The sequence below is a fragment of the Oncorhynchus gorbuscha genome, linkage group LG23 (assembly GCF_021184085.1).
Source record: "Oncorhynchus gorbuscha isolate QuinsamMale2020 ecotype Even-year linkage group LG23, OgorEven_v1.0, whole genome shotgun sequence".
Taxonomy (NCBI): domain Eukaryota; kingdom Metazoa; phylum Chordata; class Actinopteri; order Salmoniformes; family Salmonidae; genus Oncorhynchus; species Oncorhynchus gorbuscha.
The window spans coordinates 23674983-23694339 of NC_060195.1; the positions used below are offsets into that span (position 1 = coordinate 23674983).

The 19357-nt window shown below is 46.8% G+C and overlaps 1 protein-coding gene across 1 annotated transcript in view; it reads left to right on the forward strand.

Annotated features, from left to right (window-relative positions):
• aff2 (AF4/FMR2 family, member 2) overlaps window positions 1–19357 on the forward strand; it is a 320904-nt gene that overhangs the window by 54994 nt on the left and 246553 nt on the right. The window contains exon 2 of the mRNA XM_046323313.1: window positions 12843–12963. Coding sequence (XP_046179269.1) covers window positions 12843–12963 — 121 coding nt within the window. The remainder of the gene's footprint in view (window positions 1–12842; window positions 12964–19357) is intronic.

Below are 19357 nucleotides of genomic sequence, written 5' to 3' on the forward strand. Positions count from 1 at the left end.
AGAGAGAGAAATTGGCTATACTAAAACTCTTTAACATCATACTTAGCTCTGGCATCTTCCCCAATATTTGGAACCAAGGACTGATCACCCCAATCCACAAAAGTGGAGACAAATTTGACCCCAATAACTACCGTGGAATATGTGTCAACAGTAACCTTGGGAAAATCCTCTGCATTATTATTAACAGCAGACTCGTACATTTCCTCAATGAAAACAATGTACTGAGCAAATGTCAAATTGGCTTTTTACCAAATTACCGTACAACAGACCATGTATTCACCCTGCACACCCTAATTGACAACCAAACAAACCAAAACAAAGGCAAAGTCTTCTCATGCTTTGTTGATTTCAAAAAAGCCTTCGACTCAATCTGGCATGAGGGTCTGCTATACAAACTGATGGAAAGTGGTGTTGGGGGTAAAACATACGACATTATAAAATCCATGTACACAAACAACAAGTGTGCGGTTAAAATTGGCAAAAAACACACACATTTCTTCACACAGGGTCGTGGGGTTAGACAGGGATGCAGCTTAAGCCCCACCCTCTTCAACATATATATCAACGAATTGGCGCGGGCACTAGAAAAGTCTGCAGCACCCGGCCTCCCCCTGCTAGAATCCAAAGTCAAATGTCTGCTGTTTGCTGATGATCTGGTCCGCTCACCAACCAAGACTTCACAAAATGGGACAAACACCAAATTGAGACTCTGCACGCAGAATCCTGCAAAAATATCCTCCGTGTACAACGTAAAACACCAAATAATGCATGCAGAGCAGAATTAGGCTGATACCCACTAATTATCAAAATCCAGAAAAGAGCCGTTAAATTCTACAACCACCTAAAAGGAAGCGATTCACAAACCTTCCATAACAAAGCCATCACCTACAGAGAGATGAACCTGGGAAGAGTCCCCTAAGCAAGCTGGTCCTGGGGCTCTGTTCACAAACACAAACACACCCTACAGAGCCACAGGACAACAGCACAATTAGACCCAACCAAATCATGAGAAAACAAAAAGATAATTACTTAACACATTGGAAAGAATTAACAAAAAAACAGAGCAAACTAGAATGCTATTTGGCCCTACACAGAGAGTACACAGTGGCAGAATACCTGACCACTGTGACTGACCCAAAATTAAGGAAAGCTTTGACTATGTACAGACTCAGTGAGCATAGCCTTGCTATTGAGAAAGGCCGCCGTAGGCAGACATGGCTCTCAAGAGAAGACAGGCTATGTGCTCACTGCCCACAAAATGAGGTGGAAACTGAGCTGCACTTCCTAACCTCCTGCCCAATGTATGACCATATTAGAGAGACATATTTCTCCCAGATTACACAGATCCACAAAGAATTCGAAAACAAATCCAATTTTGAAAAACTCCCATATCTTTTGGGTGAAATTCCACAGTGTGCCATCACAGCAGCAAGATTTGTGACCTGTTGCCACGAGAAAAGGGCAACCAGTGAAGAACAAACACCATTGTAAATACAACCATCATTTAACTATTTGTACATTGTATATATATATATATATATATATATCATATGACATTTGTAATGTCTTTACTGTTTTGAAACTTCTGTATGTGTAATGTTTACTGTTAATTTTTGTTGTTTTTCACTTTATATATTCACTTTGTATGTTGTCTACCTCACTTGCTTTGGCAATGTTAACACATGTTTCCCATGCCAATAAAGCCCTTGAGTTGAATTGAATTGAATTAGAGGGAGAGAAACAGAGAGAGAGATGCAGAGAGAGAGAGAGATGCAGAGGGATAGAGAGATGCAGAGGGATAGAGAGAAACAGAGAGAGGGAGAGAAACAGAGAGAGAGAGAGAAACAGAGAGAGAGAGAAACAGAGAGAGAGAGAGAAACAGAGAGAGAAACAGAAACAGAGAGAGAGAGAAACAGAGAGAGAGAGAGAAACAGAGAGAGAGAGAAACAGAGAGAGAGAGAAACACAGAGAGAGAGAGAAACAGAGAGAGAGAGAAACAGAGAGAGGGAGAGAAACAGAGAGAGAGAGAGAAACAGAGAGAGAGAGAAACAGAGAGAGAGAGAAACACAGAGAGAGAGAAACAGAGAGAGAGAGAGACACAGAGAGAGAAACAGAGAGAAACAGAGAGAGAAAAACAGAGAGATATAGAAACAGAGAGATATAGAGAAACAGAGAGAGAGAGAGAAACAGAGAGAGCGAGAGAAACAGAGAGAGAGAGAAACAGAGAGAGAGAGAAACAGAGAGAAAGAGAAACAGAGAGAGAGAGAGAAACAGAGAGAGAGAGAGAAACAGAGAGAGAGAGAAACATAGAGAGAGAAACAGTGAGAGAAACAGAGAGAGAAAAGCAGAGTGAGAGAGAGCAACAGAGAGAGAGAGAAACAGAGAAAGAGAGAGAAACACACACAGAGAGAGCGAGAAACACAGAGAGAGATAGAAACAGAGAGAGAGATAGAAACAGAGAGAGAGAGAGAAACAGAGAGAGAAGGAGAGGGAAAAAGAGAGGGGGAAAGATTGAGGAAAACAGGACATTTACCCACATGGTATGAACTGAGGGGGTGGCTCTCTCTTGGCTGTGTGTGAGGGAGGGAGACAGGCAGGGAAGGAGGCAGGCAGGGCACCTCCATAGTAACACAGGATCACTGTTAGTGTAAGTGCAAATTATGGCCTCCTTGTCGAAAATGAAACAAATCCCTGAGGAAGAGGTTGATAACCTGGAATCTGGCAATTAATCAAAGAGGCTCTCAGTCTCCTGCTCTGGCCAACTGACTCAGCAGCAGTCACACCATGCAGCACTCCTCCTCGGAGGCCGCGACGCACCTTAATGTGTTTATGATACCTGTGACGCACCTTAATGTCCTGTGTTTGTGAAACCTGTGACATACCATAATGTGCTGTGTTTATGAATAGCCTGCATTGGCTGATCCTTAATAAAGACCTGAGGAGTTTGACTCTCGGAGAATTCACAGTGTTTGACAGTGCTGATTCAAATGTGATCATCTGTGGAGAAGATGTGATACAGTCTGTGTACCTACGTGTCTGTTCTGTCTCTGTTTTTCATTTGACCTTTATTTTACCTGGCAAGTCAGTTAAAAACAAATTCTTATTTTCAATGACAGCCTAGGAACAGTGGGTTAACTGCCTTGTTCAGGGGCAGAACAACAGATTCTACCTTGTCAGCTCGGGGATTCGATCTTGCAGCCTTTCGGTTACTAGTCCACCGCTCTAACCACTAGGCTACATGTAATGTAATGCCTCACCTCACATGGAAGCTGTGTGTGTGGGTGTAGATGTGGGTGTGGATGATGACAGCTGGAATGTGTTTTCACATGCCCACTAGAAGCAAAGGAGGACAGATAGGACACTGGCACGGCTGCCGTGTGTCACAGCTGGGCTGTGTGTCGACACTGGCACCAACACGGCTAACATGTCACAGCTGTTGACTGTGGTGACAGGAGGGAGCCCTGCTTTCCTCTACACACTGCTACTGCAGACACTAAGTCATCAGGCTACAGCCCTGGAACCTGAGGTAAAATCCTATCCTCACAGCTGTCAACAGGCTACGGCCCTGGAACCTGCCGTAAAAACGTATCCTCACAGCTGTCATCAGGCTACAGCCCTGGAACCTGGGGTAAAAACCTATCCTCACAGCTGTCATCAGGCTACAGCCCTGGAACCTGGGGTAAAAACCTATCCTCACAGCTGTCATCAGGCTACAGCCCTGGAACCTGGGGTAAAAACCTATCCTCACAGCTGTCATCAGGCTACAGCCCTGGGACCTGGGGTAAAAACATATCCTCACAGCTGTCATCAGGCTACAGCCCTGGGACCTGAGGTAAAATCCTATCCTCACAGCTGTGATCAGGCTACAGCCCTGGGACCCGAGGTAAAATCCTATCCTCACAGCTGTCATCAGGATACAGCCCTGGAACCTGAGGTAAAATCCTATCCTCACAGCTGTGATCAGGCTACAGCCCTGGGACCCGAGGTAAAATCCTATCCTCACAGCTGTCATCAGGATACAGCCCTGGAACCTGAGGAAAAATCCTATTCTCACAGCTGTCATCAGGCTACAGCCCTGGGACCTTAGGTAAAACCTATCCTCACAGCTGTCATAAGGCTACAGCCCTGGGACCTGAGGTAAAAACCTATCCTCACAGCTGTCATAAGGCTACAGCCCTAGAACCTGCTGTAAAAACATATCCTCACAGCTGTCATCAGACTACAGCCCTGGGACCTGAGGTAAAAACCTATCCTCACAGCTGTCATAAGGCTACAGCCCTGGATCCTGCCGTAAAAACCTATCCTCACAGCTGTCATCAGGCTACAGCCCTGGAACCTGGGGTGAAAATGTTTCCTCACTGGGTTTGCAGCAGAGAGGTGGATAAGAGAGTATTTCTGGACTATGGTAGGGTTCTCTTTAAGAGGCCTCTGTTGTATCCTGTCATTACATCCTATATTCAACATGGTAATTACGGCTGTGCCCACTTAAGAAATAGGGAGCAAAGTTCATGCATGTGCCATGTGGAATACAAAGGAAAACAGGTAAAAAGCATGACAGCTATTGTCTTGTTATTTCTGCATTCTTAAACATAGCACTGTGGCTTTGACAACAGCATATTGTTCAATATGTTCCATTAAAGACAGACACTAGCTTTTCATCATTGGAGGTGTTATTGTATTTTACTTCATACCTTCAGAGGAATGCTTGCTATTTTCAGATGTCTGTTTGTCATTAAATTATATCAGAAAATTTGGCATGAAGAATACTGGATTCCCTTGTGATCGCACATCAAACCAAGTTTTCTGTGGCAAGCAGTTAGCTCTCTTCCCAAACCCATCCCCATCCCCTCCTCAGCCCTCTTCCTCTTGTCTCAATCCCCATAGCACATCTTTCTATAGAGACTCCAGATACCACCGGACCTGGCAACCCCAGGAACTACCGCTGATAAACCCTCCCAACCTTCTGATCCTCACCACAGTGTCCCTCTTTGAGGAATCAGAATGACAAGGGTTGCCAGATTTTCTCCTTCCCCGCTCCAGCGCTAATAGAGTAGATAAGTAGATCCATATAATTATAAAGCATTGAAATAATTGTAACAAGAGGCTAAATGCCTAGCTGTAGTTTTAATTAGCCGGTGCTTGAAATTAATAATTGCCACTTTCTAAATCGGAAATCAGTGACTGTTGTTTAGGCTGCTATATTGGAATAATGGTGGGAAGATTGGCTGCTTTTTACTCTGTATGTGCTCTTTTCACTGTGCTGCTTGTACACTGGGCCTGGGAGGGGAGGGGGGATAAAACCTGGGTCTATTTGGTTATCTTCCAAGTGCAGCATAGCTCAGCCCAGATTAAATTCATTGGGTTTACAGTGGATATCAGTATTAGCTTTTTTATGTTATGTTGGAAAGAACCAGGGGTGGGAGGCCGGCAGTCTGCAGGGGGAAGAGAAGAGAGCTGCCAATGCTACAATTTACAGAGGACATCATCATCGACATCACCATCATCATTATAAAAACCCTCTCTCTGCTATTAAAACCATCGCCGGAATGAGAAAAAATCAAATCAATTCTGGAAATCTTTTTGATATATATATCACATTTCCCATAGGAGTAAAAAGGGCTGAAGCAGCACTGTCGTCTCCTCTGCAGACTAATATCTGTTAGCACTGAAACATCATGCCTCGATCGCTCTTCCCTTAGAGGATAGCTGGCTTTCTACAGTAGTGAGTTAATGATCAGTCTTGACCCCACACCTCATAACAACACTGGTGCATTAGACACAGGACTTAGTGGCAGGGGACTGCCGGGGCACGGGAGCCAATGACAGCTGGAAATTTGATCTATCAGACTGTCAGGGCGCACTGGCAGGTTTGAGCAGGCCCAGAGTAAAGATAACTGACATCTTGCTGTCATTACTGCATGGGCCCGGCCGTCAATCTCTCCCTGCCGCATTCCTCCCCTTCTTTCTCTTCCTGTGTTATTTCTTATTTCCATTAAAACAATCGCCTGTCGCCCTGAAACAGGGCCTCGTTTTTCTTTCCCCAGGCCTCCCTTTTCAAAATAATTTGTTGATTGATTAAATGCTTTGGAAAAGCCATAGGACCCGGAGGTGTGTTTTGAGCAGAGCAAGGGCAGATTGAAGGCAAACTGATTCCAACTCTCTGTCTATGTCTCTGTATCTATCACTGCCAATTGCTTGTGCTTCCCAAGTCTGGGATTCTCCTGGGGTGTTCTTCAAAGCAACAGAGTTTGAGATGGGAAATATGTTTATTTGGTTTGAGAAAGCTGGGAAATCTTGGTTCATAATTCTAGGGGTACTGTATTCAGGTATTTAAGTGTGATGGGATTTCCTACTATGTTATTATCACCACCATGTAGCCATTTTGTCACTTTCATTTACATCAGCGTCAATCAACTTCAATCAACTACTAATTTAATTGAAATCAAAATAACGAAGAAATGGTAAACAAAATGGCTGAAACATTTAGATGATCACACAGTGCTGGGTATTGTTTAATATGCTGTCTATCTAGAGCGTACCATCTGGTATTTCTAGATGGACAGCAGAGCAGGTACTCAGCCTTTCCATTACCCTTGTCAGGGCATCACTGCTGTGGGAGCTGAGCATCACTGCACTGCTCTGTTCAGTCAACTCTGCTCTGCTCTGTTCTGGTTGCATGTCTCTCTTAGGGTTGGCCCTCTCACCCTATACCACCCTCTAGTCTACACCACCACAGAACACTACCACATTGCTATCACGTCCTCAGCCCTGGCTGGTCCTTCTGCTGCCTGTCTTAATGCCCAGTTCCCCAGCGGGCCCCACCAGGGGCTTGGTGATAGCCCGGGGCCAGGATGCTAATGCTGCTACGTCGCTACGTTAGTTCGACTCCCACCTCTTTGGAAAGAGCAGCAGCAGCGGAGGTGGAGGAGCGTGGGACATTATGCGAATGAGAGGGCATAGAGCAGGGTTTTTAATCAAGTGTTGGTAGTGGTCGGACAGCCATAGGACAGCTAGGCACAACTTTTACATCAGCTGACAAAGGAGAAAGCAGACGAATGTTACACTGTGGATTTATTTCGCTGCCGACATGGCTGCTCTGGTCACCAAACAGGCTTAACAAACCTGAATGAAGATATGGAAACCTACCTGTCTGTCTAGGACAACTTTTATGTTCAGTTATTGCAAACATATACTGGGAATGTATTTACTAAATTGGAATATTGGGAAAAAGTCATATTGGTTTTAGTATGCTCTTCATTGTAAAACATACAAGGGTGTAAAAGGGAATCAACATAGACTAAAGAGCCTAGAACTCAAAAGGCCTACACTTTTACACCCGCTGGCCCTTCCCCTCCGTGTTGCTTAATAAACTGAGTCTGGCCCTTCCCCTCCGTGTTGCTTAATAAACTGTGTCTGGCCCTTCCCCTCCGTGTTGCTTAATAAACTGAGTCTGGCCCTTCCCCTCCGTGTTGCTTAATAAACTGTCTGGCCCTTCCCCTCCGTGTTGCTTAATAAAACTGTGCTTAATAAACTGTGTCTGGCCCTTCCCCTCCGTGTTGCTTAATAAACTGTGTCTGGCACTTCCCCTCCGTGTTGCTTAATAAACTGTCTGGCCCTTCCCCTCCGTGTTGCTTAATAAACTGTGCTTGACCTTCCCCTCCGTGTTGCTTAATAAACTGTGTCTGGCCCTTCCCCTCCGTGTTGCTTAATAAACTGTGGCTGGCCCTTCCACTCAGTGTTGCTTAATAAACTGGGGCTGGCCCTTACACTCCGTGTTGGTTAATAAACTGTGTCTGGACCTTCCACTCCGTGTTGGTTAATAAACTGTGCTTGAACTTCCACTCCGTGTTGCTTAATAAACTGTGGCTGGCCCTTCCACTCCATGTTGCTTAATAAACTGTGGCTGGCCCTACCACTCCATGTTGGTTAATAAACTGTGGCTGGCCCTTACACTCCGTGTTGGTTAATAAACTGTGCTTGACCTTCCACTCCGTGTTGCTTAATAAACTGTGGCTGGCCCTTCCACTCCGTGTTGTTTAATAAACTGTGTCTGGCCCTTCCACTCAGTGTTGGTTAATAAACTGTGCTTGACCTTCCACTCCGTGTTGCTTAATAAACTGTGCTTGACCTTCCACTCCGTGTTGGTTAATAAGGTGTGTCTGGCCCTTCCGGTCCGTGTTGCTTAATGAACTGTGCATGACCTTCCACTCCGTGTTGCTTAATAAACTGTGCTTGACCTTCCGCTCCATGGCGGTTAATAAACTGTGTCTGGCCCTTCCACTCTGTGTTGGTTAATAAACTGTGCATGACCTTACACTCCGTGTTGGTTAATAAACTGTGTCTGGACCTTCCACTCTGTGTTGGTTAATAAACTGTGCTTGAACTTCCACACCGTGTTGCTTAATAAACTGTGGCTAGCCCTTCCACTCCATGTTGCTTAATAAACTGTGGATGGCCCTTCCACTCCGTGTTGCTTAATAAACTGTGCTTGACCTTCCGCTCCATGTCGGTTAATAAACTGTGTCTGGCCCTTCCGCTCCGTGTTGCTTAATAAACTGTGTCTGGCCTTTCCCCTCCGTGTTGCTTAATAAACTGTGTCTGGCCTTTCCCCTCCGTGTTGCTTAATAAACTGTGTCTGGCCCTTCCCCTCTGTGTTGCTTAATAAACTGTGTCTGGCACTTCCCCTCCGTGTTGCTTAATAAACTGTGTCTGGCCCTTCCCCTCCGTGTTGCTAAATAAACTGTGTCTGGCCCTTCCCCTCCGTGTTGCTTAATAAACTGTGCTTGACCTTCCCCTCCGTGTTGCTTAATAAACTGTGTCTGGCCCTTCCCCTCCGTGTTGCTTAATAAACTGTGGCTGGCCCTTCCACTCAGTGTTGCTTAATAAACTGTGGCTGGCCCTTACACTCCGTGTTGGTTAATAAACTGTGTCTGGACCTTCCACTCCGTGCTGGTTAATAAACTGTGCTTGAACATCCACTCCGTGTTGCTTAATAAACTGTGGCTGGCCCTTCCACTCCATGTTGCTTAATAAACTGTGGCTGGCCCTTCCACTCCGTGTTGCTTAATAAACTGTGCTTGACCTTCCGCTCCATGTCGGTTAATAAACTGTGTCTGGCCCTTCCACTCCGTGTTGCTTAATAAACTGTGGCTGGCCCTACCACTCCATGTTGGTTAATAAACTGTGGCTGGCCCTACCACTCCATGTTGGTTAATAAACTGTGGCTGGCCCTTACACTCCGTGTTAGTTAATAAACTGTGGCTGGCCCTTCCGCTCCATGTTAGTTAATAAACTGTGACTGGCCCTTCTGCTCCGTGTTGCTTAATAAACTGTGGCTGGCCCTTCCACTCCGTGTTGGTCAATAAACTGTGGCTGGCCCTTCCGCTCAGTGTTTGTTAATAAACTGTGGCTGGCCCTTCCACTCTGTGTTGGTTAATAAACTGTGCTTGACCTTCCACTCCGTGTTGCTTAATAAACTGTGGCTGGCCCTTCCACTCCGTGTTGGTTAATAAACTGTGTCTGGCCCTTCCACTCAGTGTTGGTTAATAAACTGTGCTTGACCTTCCACTCCATGTTGCTTAATAAACTGTGCTTGACCTTCCACTCAGTGTTGGTTAATAAGGTGTGTCTGGCCCTTCCGCTCCGTGTTGCTTAATAAACTGTGGCTGGCCCTACCACTCCATGTCGGTTAATAAACTGTGTCTGGCCCTTCCGCTCCGTGTTGCTTAATAAACTGTGGCTGACCCTACCACTCCATGTTGGTTAATAAACTGTGGCTGGCCCTACCACTCCATGTTGGTTAATAAACTGTGGCTGGCCCTTACACTCTGTGTTGGTTAATGAACTGTGGCTGGCCCTTCCGCTCCGTGTTGCTTAATAAACTGTGGCTTGCCCTTCCACTCCGTGTTGGTTAATGAACTGTGGCTGGCCTTTCCGCTCCGTGTTGGTTAATTAACTGTTGCTGGCCTTTCTGCTCCACGTTGGTTAATAAACTGTGGCTGGCCCTTCTGCTCCATGTTGGTTAATTAACTGTTGCTGGCCTTTCTGCTCCATGTTGGTTAATCCATGTTGGTTAATAAACTGTGTAAATAAACCTGGCCCTTCCGCTCCATGTTGCTTAATAAACTGTGGCTGGCCCTTCCACTCCGTGTTGGTTAATAAACTGTGGCTGGCCCTTCCATTCTATGTTGGTTAATAAACTGTGGCTGGCCCTTCCACTCTCCTTGTAGGTTAATAAACTGTGGCTGGTGCTTCCGCTCAGTGTTGGTTAATGAACTGTGGCTGGCCTTTCCTCTCCGTGTTGGTTAATAAACTGTGGCTGGCCTTTCCGCTCCGTGTTGGTTAATAAACTGTGGCTGGCCCTTCTGCTCCATTTTGGTTAATGAACTGTGGCTGGCCTTTCTGCTCCGTGTTGGTTAATGAACTGTGGCTGGCCTTTCCGCTCCGTGTTGGTTAATAAACTGTGGCTGGCCTTTCCACTCCGTGTTGGTTAATGAACTGTGGCTGGCCTTTCTGCTCCGTGTTGGTTAATGAACTTTGGCTGGCCTTTCTGCTCCGTGTTGGTTAATGAACTGTGGCTGGCCTTTCTGCTCCGTGTTGGTTAATAAACTGTGGCTGGCCTTTCTGCTCCGTGTTGGTTAATAAACTGTGGCTGGCCTTTCTGCTCCGTGTTGGTTATTAATAAACTGTGGCTGGCCTTTCTGCTCCGTGTTGGTTAATGAACTGTGGCTGGCCTTTTTGCTCTGTGTTGGTTAATGAACTGTGGCTGGCCTTTCTGCTCCCGTGTTAGTTAATGAACTGTGGCTGGCCCTTCTGCTCCGTGTTGGTTAATGAACTGTGGCTGGCCCTTCTGCTCCGTGTAGGTTAATAAACTGCGGCTGGTGCTTCCGCTCCGTGTTTGTTAATGAACTGTGGCTGGCCTTTCTGCTCCGTGTTGGTTAATAAACTGTGGCTGGCCTTTCTACTCCGTGTTGGTTAACCTCTAGCGACGAGCAATCCCGTATCCGGGAGCGTAATCATAGCCTCAAGCACATTACCATAACGCAACGTTTCCTATTCATGAAAATCGCAAATGAAATGAAATAAATATATTGAAACACAAGCTTAGCCTTTTGTTAACAACACTGTCATCTCAGATTTTCAAAATATGCTTTTTAACCAAATCTACACGAGCATTTGTGTAAGAGTATTGATAGCCTAGCATAGCAATAAGCCTAGCATTCAGCAGGCAACATTTTCACAAAAACAAGAAAAGCATTCAAATAAAATAATTTACCTTTGAAGAACTTCGGATGTTTTCAATTAGGAGACTCTCAGTTAGATAGCAAATGTTCATTTTTTCCAAAAATATTATTTGTATGGGAGAAATCGCTCCGTTTTGTTCATCACTTTTGGCTAAGAAAAAAAAACGAACATTAATTCACTACAACGCCAAACCTTTTTCCAAATTAACTCCATAATATCAACAGAAAAATGGCAAACTTTGTTTAGAATCATCCTCAACTTGTTTTCACATATCTATTCGATGATAAATCCTTCGTGGCAGTTGGGTTTCTCCTCAGTAGCAAACGGAAAAATACTTGCAGCTGGAGATTACGCAATAATTGCAACGGAGGATACCAAGCGACCACCTGGTAAATGTAGTCTCTTAGGGTCAATCTTTCAATGATATGCCTACAAATACGTCACAATGCTGCAGACACCTTGGGGAAAACGTGTAAAAGGTAAGCTGACTCCTAGCTCCTCCACAGCCATATAAGGAGTCTTTGCCATGAGGCGGTTTCAAAAAATGCTGCACTTCCTGATTGTATTTTTATCTGTTTTTTTTTCTGTAACATCAGTTCTGTGTCACAGTTTTGGACATGTCAGAGTGTTTTCTTTCCAAAGCTGTCAATTATATGCATAGTCGAGCATCTTTTCGTGACAAAATATATTGTTTAAAAACGGGAACGTTTTTCATCCAAAAATTAAAAGAGCGCCGCCTATATCGAATAAGTTAATAAACTGTGGCTGGCCTTTCTGCTCCGTGTTGGTTAATAAACTGTGGCTGGCCTTTCCTCTCTGTGTTGGTTAATGAACTGTTCTTGACCTTCTACTTCATGTTGGTTAATGAACTGTTCTTGACCTTCTTCTCTGTGTTTGTTAATGAACTGTGGCTGGCCTTTTCGATCCGTGTTGCTTAATAAACTGTGGTTCGCCCTTCCGCTCTGTTGCTTAATAAACTGTGGCTGGCCTTTCTGCTCCATGTTGCTTAATAAACTGTGGCTGGCCCTTCTACTCAGTGTTGGTTAATGAACTGTGGCTGGCCTTTCCGCTCCGTGTTTGTAAAAAAACTGTGGCTGGCCCTTCCGCTCCGTGTTGCTTAATAAACTGTGGCTGGCCCTTCCACTTCTTGTTGGTTAATAAACTGTGGCTGGCCCTTCCACTCTGTGTTGGGTAGCCATACCCTTTCTTTCTCCTCTTGGATAAGCATGCCCTTTCTTTCCGACAGTGTCCTGTATTCAGTGTTTGTATGACAATCCACTTCCTTTCTCTCCGGTGCTGCCTATCCTTCATCAGCTTAGTGTCAGCTTGTGCCTACTAGACAGGGCTTCCCTCACATCTCAATGTTTCCCTGTGGCAGGGCTCTCTGACCCAGTGTCTAGAGAGCTACCCTCCTTTAGGTTTTGCTACAACCCCAGTTGTAACTAACCTCATTCAGCTTATCAACCAGTTAATTATTAATGAGTTACAGGATGGTAGATCTCCTGGAACAGGGTTGGAGAGCCCTGCACTCTATCATGACAGCTGTGATTACTCTGACAGACCTGGTGTTGTCTTCTCCTCCTTCTCTCCCCATGCAGTCATTATGAGCAGGACCGCAATGCGCTCAAGAAGAGGGAGTGGGAGCGGCGGACTCAAGAGGTGCAGCAGGACGAAGATCTCTTCTCCTCTGGGTTTAATCTCTTTGGGGAGCCATACAAGGTAAGGGCCTGGGAAGGAAGAAAGGAAAGAAGGAAGGAAGGAAGGAAGGGCGTGAGGAGTTGGGAAGGAGGTCAGTCAGCATGCAGCATCCCATCTCCCATCACTTTTCCTAGGGCATCGCCTGGAAGCAAGCATGATGTAAGGTGCTAGATAAAATAAGTTTATACTCCCAGCTTCTACACCCCCCCCTAATATACCCCAGCTTCTACCCCCCATTATACCCCAAGCATTTACACCTCTCCCTAATATACCCCAGCTTCTACCCCCCATTATTCCTCCAGCTTCTACCCCCATTATACCCATAGCTTCTACCCCCATTATACCTCCAATTTCTGCCCCCCATTATAAAACCCAGTTTCTACCCCCCGTTATTCCCCCAGCTTCTACAACCCCATATTACTCCTCCAGCATCTACCCCCCATTATTCATCCAGATTCTACCACACCCATTATTCCTCCAGCTTCTACCCACCATTTTAAACCCAGCTTCTACCCCACCATTATACCTTCAATTTCTGCCCCCATTATAACCCCAGTTTAAACCCCCATAATACCCCCAGCTTCTACCCCCCAATACACCTACAGCTTCAACCCCCCCATTATACCTACAGCTTCTTCCCCCATTATTCCCACAGGTTCTACCCCTTCATTATAACCCCAGCTTATACCCCCTGTTATTCCCCCAGCCCCCCATACACCCAGCTTGACACCCTCCCCATTAAACCCCAGCTTCTACCACATGTTATTAATCCAGCTTCCACCACCCATTATTCCCCAAGCTTCTACACCCACCCCATAATACCACCATCTTTTACCACCCCTCCCCATTACACCTCCATCTTCCACCCCCCATTATTTCTCCAGCTTCTACCCCCATATTTCTCCAGCTTCTACCCATAATAATAATAATAATAATAATATATGCCATTTAGCAGACGCTTTTATCCAAAGCGACTTACAGTCATGTGTGCATACATTCTACGTATGGGTGGTCCCGGGGATCGAACCCACTACCCTGGCGTTACAAGCGCCATGCTCTACCAACTGAGCTACAGAACCCCATTATTTTCTCCAGCTTCTACCCCCCATATTTCTCCAGCTTCTACCCCCCCATTATTTCTCCAGCTTCTACCCCTATATTTCTCCAGCTTCTACCCCCATATTTCTCCAGATTCTACCCCCATTATTTCTCCAACTTCTACCCCCATATTTCTCCAGCTTCTACCCCCCCCATTATTTCTCCAGCTTCTACCCCCATATTTCTCCACCCTCCACCCCCATTATTTCTCCAGCTTCAACCCCTATATTTCTCCAGCTTCTACCCTCCCATTATTTCTCCAGCTTCTACCCCCATATTTCTCCAGATTCTACCTCCCCATTGTACCCCCAGCTTCTACCCCCATTATTCTCCCAGCTTCTACCTTCATTATAAACCCAGCGTCTACCCCCTATTATTCCCCCAGCTTCTACCCCATTACAAGCTCAGCTTCTACCCCCCACTATGCGTCCATCCTGTACCTCCCATTATACCCCCAGCTTCTACCCCCTATTATTCCCCCAGCTTCTATCCCCCCATTTTACACCTGCTTCGATCCCCTCATTAAAACACCCAGCTTCTACCACCCAATAGTCTTTCAGCTTCTACCCCCCAAATTTACCCACAGCTTCTACCCCCCCATTACACCTACAGCTTCCACCCCCAATTATTCCCCCAGTGTCTACCCCCTTATTATACCCCCAGAATCTATCCCCCTATTATTTCCCCAGCTTCTAACCCCATTATTCACCCCAGCTTCTACACCCTCATTATACCCCAAGCTTCTAACCCACATTATTCCTCCAGCTTCACCCAGCTTCTATCTTTCAATTATTCCCCCAGCTTCTACCCCATTATACACCCTGCTTCTACCCCCAATTATTCCTCCAACTTCTACCCCCATTATTCATCCAACGTCCACCCCCTTTTGTAGCCCAAGCTTCAACCCTTCCCATTATACCACCTACACCCCACCCCATTATACCCCATCTTCTGCTCCCCCATTAACCCCCAGCTTTTATTCCCCCAGCATTCCATGAGCTTCCACCTCCCCCATTATTCCCCCAGCTTCTGCCATGCCCTATTATTCCTCCAGTTTCTACTACCTTTATATCCCCAAGTTCAACATCTCCCCATTATTCCTCCAACTTCCAACCCCCATTATACCCCAAACTTCAACCCTTCCCATTGTACCATCTACACCCCAGCTCTATTCCCCCAGCTTCTACCTCCCCCATTATTTCTGCAACTTCTAGCCCCCGTTATTCCTCCAACTTCTACCCCCATTATTTTCCCAGCTTCTACCACTCCCTGTTATTCCACCAGCTTCTACTCCCCCATTATTCACCCAGTTTCTACCACCCTCTATTCTTCCTTAATCTTCTACACCCCATTATACCCCAGGTTCAACCACCTCATTTCCCCCATCTTCTACCCCATTATACCCCCATCTTCAACCCCTCCCATTATAACAACTACACCCCCATTATACCCCAGCTTCTACACCCCCATTATGAGAATGATTCTACCTACTCCCCCATTATGGGAATGCTTCTACCAGCTTCTACCTCCCTCATTATTCCCCCAGCCTCTACCATCCCCTATTATTCCACCAGCTTCTACCCTCCCATTATTCCCCCTGCTTCTACCCTCATTATGCCCCCAGCTTCAACCTCTCCCATTATACCACCTACACCCCCATCATACCCCAGCTTTTGCTTCCCCGTTATTCCCCCAGCTTTTGCTCCCCTGTTATTCCCCCAGCTTCTACTCCCCGTTATTCCCTCAGATTCTACCACCCCTATTATTCCACCAGTTTCTACCCCCTATTATTCCACCAGCTTCTAACCCCTCATTATTCACATAGCTTCTATTACCCCCTATTATTCCTCCAGCTTTTACCCCCATTATACCCTAGCTTCTACCCCCCGCCCATTATACTCCCAGCCTCAACCCTCCCATTATACCACCTACACCACCCAATTATAACCCAGCTTCTGCTCCCCATTATTCCCCCAGCTTCTACTCCCCCATTATTCCCCCAGCTTCTACTCCCCATTGTTCCCCAGCTTCTACCACTCCCTATTATTCCACCAACCCCCCACCCCCACAATTATTCACCCAGCTTCTACTCCCCCAATATTCCCCCAGCTTTTACCCCCATTATACCCCCAGCTTCTACACCCCTGCCCCATTGTACTCCAGCTCTACCCCCCATTATACTCCAGCTTCTACCCCATTATTCCCCCAGCTTTTACCGCCATTATACCCCAAGCTTCTACACCCCCGCCCCATTGTACTCCAGCTTCTACCCCATTATTCCCCCAGCTTTTACCGCCATTATACCCCAAGCTTCTACACCCCCGCCCCATTGTACTCCAGCTTCTACCCCATCATTATTCCCCAAGCTTCTACCCCCACCATTATTCCCCGAGCTTCTACCCCCACCATTATTCCCCAAGCTTCTAACCCCCATTATTCCAGCAACTTCTACCCCCATTATACCCCCAGCTTCTTCACCCCCAATATACTCCAGCTTCTACCCCCATTGTTCCCCAATCTTCTACCCCCGTTATTCCTTCAACTTCTACCCCCTATTATTCCTCCAACTTCTACACCCCCATTATACCTACACCCCCCATTACAGCCTCAACCTCCCCCATTATTCACCCAGATTCTACCACCCCTATTATTCCTCCAGCTTCTACCCCCAGTATACCCCAGCTTCTACCTCCCATATTATTCCCCCAGCTTCTACCCCATTATACCCCCAGCTTCTACACCCCTGTCCCATTGTACTCCAGCTTCTACCCTGCCATTATTCCCAAGCTTCTACCCCCACCATTATTCCCTGAGCTTCTACCCCCATTATTCATTCAACCACTCTCCCCCATTATTCCTCCAGCTTCTACACCCCCCATCATACCCCCAGCTTCAACCCCTTCCATTATACCACCCACACCCCCATTATACCCCAGCTTCTACTTCCCCATTTTCCGCCAGCTTCTACTCCCCATTGTTCCCCCAGCTTCTACCACTCCCTATTCCCCCTCAATTATTCACCTAGCTTCTACCACCCCTATTATTCCTCCAGCTTCTACCCCCATTATACCCCAGCTTCTACCCCCATTATACCCCAGCTTCTACCCCCCATTATTCACCCAGCTTCTATTCCCATTATACCCCCAGCTTCTACACCCCTGTCCCATTGTATGCCAGCTTCTACTCCCACCATTATTCCCCGAGCTTCTAACCCCCATTATTCCACCAGCTTCTACCCCCACCATTATACCCCCAGCTTCTTCAACCCCCCCATTTTACTCCAGCTTCTACCCCATTATTTCCCGAGCTTCTATCACTCCCTAATCCCCCTCAATTATTCACCCAGCTTCTACCACCCCTATTATTCCTCCAGCTTCTACCCCCATTATACCACAGCTTCTACCCCACCATTATTCCCCAAGCTTCTACCCCCACCATTATTCCAGCAACTTCTACCCCCATTATACCCCCAGCTTCTATACCCCCGCCTCATTGTACTCCAGCTTCTACCCCCACCATTATTCCCCGAGCTTCTACCTCTACCATTATTCCCCGAGCTTCTACCTCTACCATTATTCCCCGAGCTTCTACCCACACCATTATTCCCAAAGCTTCTAACCCCCATTGTTCCCCAAGATTCTACCACTCCCTATTATTCCAGCAGCCTCACCCCCATTGTTCACCCAGCTTCTATCACCCCTATTATTCATCCAGCTTCTACCCCCATTATACCCCAGCTTCTACCTCCCATATTATTCCCCCAGCTTCTACCCCCATTATACCCCCAGCTTCTACACCCCTGTCCCATTGTACTCCAGCTTCTACCCTGCCATTATTCCCCGAGCTTCTACCCCCACCATTATTCCCTGAGCTTCTAACCCCCATTATTCCACCAGCTTCTATCCCCATTATACCCCCAGCTTCTTCACCCCCATTATACTCCAGCTTCTACCCCATTATTCCCGAGCTTCTACCCCCATTATTCCTTCAACTACTCTCCCCCATTATTCCTCCAACTTCTACACACCCACATCATACCCCCAGCTTCAACCACTTCCATTATACCACCTGTCCCCCTCCCCCCCAATGTATAGATGTAGAGAACACATCCAAGTAATTCATTCCCTGTTCCTGACCGGTCTCGTCAGTCTGTCTCCAGTCTACTCTGGCTCCTCCAGTCATTGGGCTAGTTGTTAATACCCTGTTCCTGACCAGTCTCGTCTGTCTGTCTCCAGTCTACTCTGGCTCCTCCAGTCTTTGGGCTAGTTGTTAATATCCTGTTCCTGACCGGTCTCGTCAGTCTGTCTCCAGTCTACTCTGGCTCCTCCAGTCGTTGGGCTAGTTGTTAATATCCTGTTCCTGACCGGTCTCGTCAGTCTGTCTCCAGTCTACTCTGGCTCCTCCAGTCGTTGGGCTAGTTGTTAATATCCTGTTCCTGACCAGTCTCGTCTGTCTGTCTCCAGTCTACTCTGGCTCCTCCAGTCGTTGGGCTAGTTGTTAATATCCTGTTCCTGACCAGTCTCGTCAGTCTGTCTCCAGTCTACTCTGGCTCCTCCAGTCTTTGGGCTAGTTGTTAATATCCTGTTCCTGACCGGTCTCGTCAGTCTGTCTCCAGTCTACTCTGGCTCCTCCAGTCGTTGGGCTAGTTGTTAATATCCTGTTCCTGACCGGTCTCGTCAGTCTGTCTCCAGTCTACTCTGGCTCCTCCAGTCGTTGGGCTAGTTGTTAATATCCTGTTCCTGACCAGTCTCGTCTGTCTGTCTCCAGTCTACTCTGGCTCCTCCAGTCGTTGGGCTAGTTGTTAATATCCTGTTCCTGACCAGTCTCGTCAGTCTGTCTCCAGTCTACTCTGGCTCCTCCAGTCGTTGGGCTAGTTGTTAATATCCTGTTCCTGACCAGTCTCGTCAGTCTGTCTCCAGTCTACTCTGGCTCCTCCAGTCGTTGGGCTAGTTGTTAATATCCTCTTCCTGACCAGTCTCGTCGGTCTGTCTCCAGTCTACTCTGGCTCCTCCAGTCGTTGGGCTAGTTGTTAATATCCTGTTCCTGACCAGTCTCGTCAGTCTGTCTCCAGTCTACTCTGGCTCCTCCAGTCGTTGGGCTAGTTGTTAATATCCTGTTCCTGACCAGTCTCGTCGGTCTGTCTCCAGTCTACTCTGGCTCCTCCAGTCGTTGGGCTAGTTGTTAATATCCTGTTCCTGATCAGCCTCGTCAGTCTGTCTCCAGTCTACTCTGGCTCCTCCAGTCGTTGGGCTAGTTGTTAATATCCTGTTCCTGACCGGCCTCGTCAGTCTGTCTCCAGTCTACTCTGGCTCCTCCA